Here is a 7,582-nt window from a genome sequence, read left to right as displayed (position 1 = left end):
AATGAGTATCGCTTTTGGGGAAGTCCACATTAGTCGTCCCATGGAGCGAACCAACGGGGCCTGCTGTGAGAATGTGGAATTTCCATCAATGGCTCACGGTCACCAAAGCAGATAATCGCTGCCACGTTGCTCGTTACAGCAGCGGGACGCTTTGTGACTTTGTGAAGGGATTGCTGAGCCAGTGTTCAGAGATATCCGTATCTTCAGGGACTTTGCTTTTAACAACATCGAGTAACATGCATTTCAATAAAGCACACAGAGAATCACAATGATGTGGAACAGCATTTTCAACCCAGTGTGCTCCGCTTGTGTAAAGGTCTACTCATAGCTCACTCGGCTTCCTGGCCAAGAGTAGCATCTCAATCAATAAGGCCTTACAGCTGACCGAAATAGCTTAAGGAAAATACGTAGTTTTTCACCCTTCCCTATTATGTTAAACCTTCAACATAAATTAAATGACTTACAGCCTCTTATATAAATTAGTTTTAATATCGGGGATTGAGAAATGCTGCACGTAAAACAAAATCGTGTACATCAATACGTTCGACATTAAAGTTAGGATGTAATGATGATCCCAATGGGAAGACGACACAAATAATAATGTGCAGTCGGAGGATGGAACCGAGGCTGAAGTGACGAAATCACCTTGGCGATGTGTGGTGCGGCTTGCAGCTTGTTTCGAGGATGCATGGTCCTTTGACTGAGAGGAGCTGGCGACAGGAGGAGGAGAAGTAACGATGCATGGCTTGAGGTTGAGGTGTAAGTAAAGTTAAAGGCCAGAAGTTTCATTATCTCCAATTCCCTTGCGGATGCGGTGGCTTCATCCTCCGTGTTGACAAGTGGCTTCACCTAAAACACACAAGGACAAAGATCTCCTGTATAGCCTTATCAGACTGTAGAAGCAAGTGCTGTTAGCGAGTACCTATGAAGGTCGGCATGACACACAAGGGGGTGGGTGGCCAGCAACACGTCCGGCTGCCTTTATCTCCCTAGCGGCGATCTTTACACACCGCACCAGGTACTCATTTGAGGCCGAGTTATGCGAGCACCTACGGAGACCGACAAAAAGCACGAGGTGGTGGCGTGGAAAGAACTGTGCCCGCCCGCTTTAGTCTCCGCAGTGCTGATGTTCCCGCACCAACATCAGGTCATTATTTCAGGCGACTCCTAGGGGAGGCCCGGAACCGGGTGAGATGCACGCCACCGATATTAGCCATGACCACACACGCAAAGACAATGTTCCCCTATACAGCCTTAACGGGCTGTTGGCGAGCAGTTTCACGAGCACATATAAAGGCCGGCGTGGCGCACGAGGAGCTCGCCTGTACTCATAAGCCATGCAGGGTTGAGCCTGATTAGTACTGTACTTGGATGGGAGACCACCTGCCGATACCAGGTTTTGTAGGCCAAACGTGCACGAGCGCGCGCACACACACACACATGCACGCGCACAATACGGCCAAGAGTGTTGTGATGGTTCACCTGTTGGTTAAGTAGTCCAGTGTGTTTGATCTGTCGGGCGTGCGAGGCTTCGCGAGATTGATGAGCTCATGTTTCGGCGTGTGCGCGCAAGCTCGCGAGGGCGAAGCTCGCGGCCGATTTCAGACACGGCCGCCTCGTAATTGCCGAGCTGCCAACATAATGTCATTGGGGCTGGTGCGCGGAAAACTTTAAAGTCAGGCTGACATTTGAAGCGGGGTGTGCCAGGCTGCTCGCTTACGGAACAGGGCCACACCACGGCCGGTGGCCCACATGAGGCATTCCGTTGCCTTTTTCGTCGTCAGCCCGGCACGTTTGACGCCGCCGTGCATTCAAGCGGCAAGCGTCGCCCGCCCGCCCGCCCGCCACCCCACCCAGAACAACGTTCATCCATTGATTAGTTTGTTTGCAAAGTGCCCTCCGCAGCGCCCCGTTTCAAAGTGCGCAGGGTACAAAGGACAGCACCTTCTCGTGCAAACCTCCCACATCCCTGCACATTCCACTCAAATCAACGACGATTCACCCAAGGATATCCAATTGGAAGACTGCAAACGAACCTAAAAAGGTCAAGGTGCCGGAGTCATCACAACCAATGTCACCGACACAACCACACCTTGCCATCGCTTCTTCCTTCTGCTACTTCCAGTCAACATGTGACCTTCAATGTTTTAAGCATACACATATACTTATGGAGACGGGCCAAGATTTTTGTGCAGTCCTGGTACCGTGAGCCAGGAAGTATTTTGTCTTTGCTCTTCTTAAGTCACCTGAAAAGGCACTCTTTGTATGGCCATGCATGACCTTAACTTGATCCTTTTCAGACGGACAGACCTGTGACCCACACGTGCAGAATATTACACTCCAGACCGATGGCTCACTAATGTAGTTACGACAGACACAGAAACACATGTTACTAAAAGATGGAATTTCTGTCACGGATATGTTTAGTGTTGCAAAGGCTTTTTCCAATGGACGCAACATTAAAGGGAATTCCTGAGAGATTCATCAAGCACTCAGCGCTACAGCAGATTTAAACAATCTGATTACACCTGTGGCACTGCAAGTGAAGATGCCGCCACGGTGTAATGGGTAACACACTGAACTTACGATCGAAAGGTCACCAGTTGGATTCCATCTCCCGGCGTGACAGTTGAAACAATGGAGAAAGTTTTTTTTACACGCTTTCATTTAACTCACTCTGTCTGTTGTTGTCGTTGTTGTTGTCGTCGTCATTGTTGCATCCTCAAATCTTGTAAATCAATTTTAACCCACTTCCCAACGTGGTATCGACTGCAAACTTGGTATACTTATGTCATACTGATGACAATACTATATTCTATCATAAAAATGAAAAATACATATTTTTAAACATTATTTTGTTATATGTTATGTTTCGGCTTGGGTCTAATTGTCCACGGTAAACTGACGGCTGTAATTGGCCACGGTCCCTTACGTTATGGCAAGCTTCGGAGCCACTTCCTGGAGTCGTGGAGTTCTTCCATTACGAGTACATTTCATAAAAGCGTGTTTAACTTTTAAAAAATATATAACTTATTTTAAATCCCGCCCCGTGCGTCTGTCCACCCAGTAGTATGAGATGGGTGCACCATAAGTTAGTCGATCGGCAGGTCACAAGTGGTGAGGCAATGTGTGGGTAACTCCCACCCCTTCCAAGACGTCTGGCCAGTGTGGAAAAGTAGGCCAAAACACCCTCTGATAGGGCTTCTTTCGTTGAGGCCACAGAGCTGCACTTTTACCAGATGTACTGTGTGCATTAAACTAAACTGTGTTTTATTTGACCAGGTAAGGCCTACTGAGCTATAGAGCTCTTTTTTCAGAAGCGACCCGGTCACAAACCATAGCTCAGCGTAGTAGCTTATCAAGTGTAAACTTATAGCGGCCAAATGCTGCAAAAATGCATGTTTCTAAATGTGGAGGGAAAAAACCGGAGGACCCAGAGAAGAATCCACACGACCACAGGCAGTGCCGGATTATCGTAGTAGCAAAAGTAGCAATGCTATGGGCCCCGCGATAAATGCTTTCAAGCTATCAATTCCGGTTCAGTGATTCTGCACTTGCTCTATTACTATAGTACTCTACTGCCTTCAACTTTTATGAACGACTGGGTGTTTAAGGTTAGCGATTTTTTTCGTATTATCTGGCTGTATAGCAAATGAAAAAATACAATTACTTTACTATGAAATTTTAAAAATTTTTAATATATATTTTTTAAATATATATTTAGGGCCCCTTTATAACATATGCTACAGGCCCCGCACTAGCTTACTCCGGCAACTGACCACAGGGAGAACATGCAAACTCCAAATACACAGGTGTTAGGGTCGGGATTGCACCCACGACCTCCTGTATACCAGGCGAGATAGTAAACATCTCGCCATCGCGAGATGAGTCCACTTGCGGAAATGTGGTATTTGACAGCCCATCATCCATTTAGTCGATAAAGTGAGTACCACTTTGTGGGAAGTCAACAGTTATAAGTTATCCTGCATAAACAATAGCCCACGTGACGATGTGATATTTACACCACTAGTTAATGAGTGCTGTTCCATCGTTCTTTGAGCTTACGAAACTTTAACTTGACAATTATCAATCGAACATTGTTAAGAGGTTTAAACATTCAACCGGACAATTTTCTTGGCACACGCAGAATTATGACTTGCACGTGTGCACTTCAATTGTTCGACTTAGCCTGAAAAGGAAAATGTGCTGTTCACAGTACTGTCCCAGAGGACATAAACCTGGACGCTTGTGCTGTTATTTATTCAACGAAAATAACAAAACTCTCCTGCAAATTGGACAACGGTGTATGGCTAGGAGGGTAAACATGAATACAGAATTCGCTTCGTTCTTGCACACACTTAGAAAATACGCAGCGCCGTCAAACAAGCATCACAACACACAATCCTTCTTGAGTATTCCTCTACTGCGTAATAATTGAGACCTATTTATAAAATATGCAACGTGAAATCTTTACGCCTAAAAAGAGGCAATGAGCAAAAATCTATCGACTGGGGCGTGCTTAAAACCAACGAGTCACAGTAATTGAAAAAAGAGTAACCCAATTCAGCTCCATGATTGAGTGATAAGCCGTAATTAGGTGCCTGGAGTATAGAATGCACATCAAACCCCCGTCGCGTGATGATACGTGGTGTAAAAAAAACGAATCCTTGTTAATGAAAGACATTGATGCATTTGAAGTGATCTTAAATCGCTGGCATATTGGTTTGGTTGTGGAGAAACAAAGAAATAAAACAACCAACACATCCTCCGGCATGCGTACCATTTAATAATCGAATGCTCAAAGCAAGGTTGCTGCAACACGCACACGAACAGGCTCAGCAGAGCGAGAGGTTACCTTTTTTCTCTTCTTAAGTTCATATTGATTTGCTAACCACGTAAATGTATATAGGATCACTTAGACGCATGCAAAGCTTTTACACGAGCCGACCATTGTTCCTTGATCTAACCGACACAGAGGACGAAGTGTACAATATCCTTTTTTTCGATTTAAAGCGTTCGTGACTGCAGGGATTCATCTTCTTGGTTCTTTCGGTAAAGTCACGTAGAATGGAAACAATAAAAATAATAAAATATATATATATTTTATTATGTTTTGTTTCCATTCTACGTGACTTTACCGAAAGAACCAAGAAGATGTACAATATCCTCTTTATTACACCTCCTCATTCCCTCGCTCCCTTACCCCCCCCCCACACTTGTGGAGGAAATGCATCCGCAGGGGCCCGCCAATGCAGCCAACCTCCAACTAAAACTGGATTACGCTGCGTACTGTAAACAAAAACTTAGTTGCTGACGAAGCTTTGCTGTTAAGGCGTGTCACCCCCCCACCTCCCACCACTTTGATGTGGCCGGTAATAGGATTTGGGAGCGTCCGGGCATCGGCTCACCAGCAAAAAATGTTTTCTGGACGAAACAATGCCTTGCAAAGTGGCCCAGGTTTCCCCTACCACCACCACCCCCACCCAGCCTCCACGTGCCCCCCCCCCTTCCTCCTCCTCCCACCGTTCCCCACGCCCACGGCACCCTCCGCCGACAGCGCGTGTCGGACAAACAGCTCCAACATCAAACCGCGTTCGCGTCGTCACAACGTGCACGAGCGTGTCGCGACGTGCACGCGCGCGGGAGGAGGGGGGGTGGTGGTTGGAACCCGTCGGCTTTGGCTCGCTACTAACCACGCCGTCAAGTTTACAATTACACCGCACGAAGCGATTAATCATCTTACTTTCCTTATTACATTTTGCTTTAGTTTAAAAAAGGAAAAAAAAAACCCGGCTTTTATTATGAATGTGTGGTTATTTATTTATATGTACTCCGAAGGCATTTTTTTTTAGCTGCTGGATCGACGGATGCTCAGCCCTGGAGAGATGAAGACGTGTTTTAGTCATTGCGCAAGTGGAAAGTTTGGTAAATGCCGGAGGTTACATTTATTGAGCATTAACGTGTTTTTTTGTGGGCCCAGACATCAACCCAACATTGGTAACGATGCGCCTTGGAACATAGAACGCGTGGAGGGGGAGCTACTCCCCAATTATTTGATAGAGAACTACGAGGTATATGCTCAATCTTGATTTGAAGCTTTCGCGACTGCAGGAATCCATACTCTTTGGTTATTTCGGTAAAGTCACGTGGGGTAGAAAATAAAATAAATCACGACGTTTCGGGCGCAACACAAGCGTCCGTCATCAGGTGGGAAAGCCCGCTTGTGTTGCGCCCGAAACGTCGTGATTTATTTTATTTTATACCTACGTGACTTTACCGAAAGAACCAAAGAGTAAGGGATATGCTGTGCCCTCTCAATTACTAACCTTCACACATTCCCTCGGCTACTCGGCACGAGTCCGGATCTTTGTACAACCCCACCACTTCAACATCATTCCCATGCACCGGAATAGCACGGGGTTATTCCCATCCTCAAAACAGTAGGTCCTAAGTTTAAGATGCCAATTAAATATTCAATTCGTTCCACCCCATTCGTCATTTTGCTTCGGTGACCCATTGTCAACCAATGCCCTCACTCGGCAGAAGTTTCAGTTCAAGGTCGGGAAAAGCGTTTGTAGCCGGAACTGTGACTATTACCGATATAAAATTTGATTTAAAGCTTTCGTGACTGCAGGGATTCATATTCTTGGTTCTTTCGGTAAAGTCACGTAGAAGGAAAATAATAAAATAATAAAAATATCAAACATTGTTTTTATATTTCCCCTTCTACGTGACTTTACGGCGGGAACTGTGACTATTACCGATATATTAATTCCACCAGGTGGAAACCCATTGAGACGTACCGTCTCTTTTTTTTAGAAACCTGGATGAGAAACTGACAGCAGTGCATGGTGAGCATACGAGGCAATCACGCGAAGATCCACGGTTCAGATTTTAAATTTTAGCCTCACTCAATCCATTGTCAGCGACTGTGAAGTCCCTCCTGGGCCCCGAGAACCCAGCCTCCTGCACCTTTCCATCAGTTGCCAAGTGTGGACAACCTGCTCCCGACGAAAAGGTTGAGAAAATCACGAATGGCATTCTCGTGTCTGGCGGCCCGTCCTCGTGACATCCCCACCACCTACTCGTGACATCCCTCAGTCTGTCACGATACACAACTTCAATAAAATCATCCCCAACCTAAAATAAAAAATCTTCTTCTCGCCAAACTCATCCTTCATGCCAAACTCATCCCTCATGGCCCCCCGCCCAACTCCTCTTACTCCCGCAACACCGATTAGCACGGATGGTTACATAGGGTGCAAAAGAAGTTCTACGGAACACATACACACTCGCACCCCGAGTTCTCGAAATTTCTGCTGCTTTTCACATCTGAGACCACTTCATTATCCTCCTCCTCCTCGAGTGCCTCCACAACCACGTGGGTTAGATGACGACGGGAAGAAGTAAACGAACAGTGGGGCGTACATCCAGCTGAAGCGATCGCTGCCGGAGAGAGTGCACTCTGCCAGTGGCTCCGAGCCTCCGGATAACGGAGGGAGGAAAAGTAACGTTACCTGGATGGGGAATTTTTTGTTGTTGTAAGCGCCTACTCATAAACCTTTAAACACCAAGAGAACCA

The 7,582-nt window shown here is 46.3% G+C and overlaps 1 protein-coding gene across 2 annotated transcripts in view; it reads right to left on the bottom strand.

Annotated features, from left to right (window-relative positions):
- Nucleotides 1–474: 474 nt before the first annotated feature.
- Nucleotides 475–7,582, bottom strand: part of LOC144730341 (centrosomal protein of 112 kDa-like) — a 198,927-nt gene continuing 191,819 nt past the window's right edge. For both annotated transcript variants that reach the window (XR_013587810.1, XM_078611086.1), the window contains exon 27: nucleotides 475–849. Coding sequence is in view for 1 of the 2 variants with exons in the window: in XM_078611086.1 (XP_078467212.1) it covers nucleotides 846–849 (4 nt within the window). In the remaining variant the exon portion in view is untranslated. The remainder of the gene's footprint in view (nucleotides 850–7,582) is intronic.

This window comes from Lampetra planeri, chromosome 35, assembly GCF_965212315.1.
Source record: "Lampetra planeri chromosome 35, kcLamPlan1.2.h2, whole genome shotgun sequence".
NCBI classification, from domain to species: Eukaryota; Metazoa; Chordata; class Hyperoartia; order Petromyzontiformes; family Petromyzontidae; genus Lampetra; species Lampetra planeri.
Note: the sequence above shows the minus strand (reverse complement) of the source record. Positions and strands in the feature narration are given on the sequence as shown.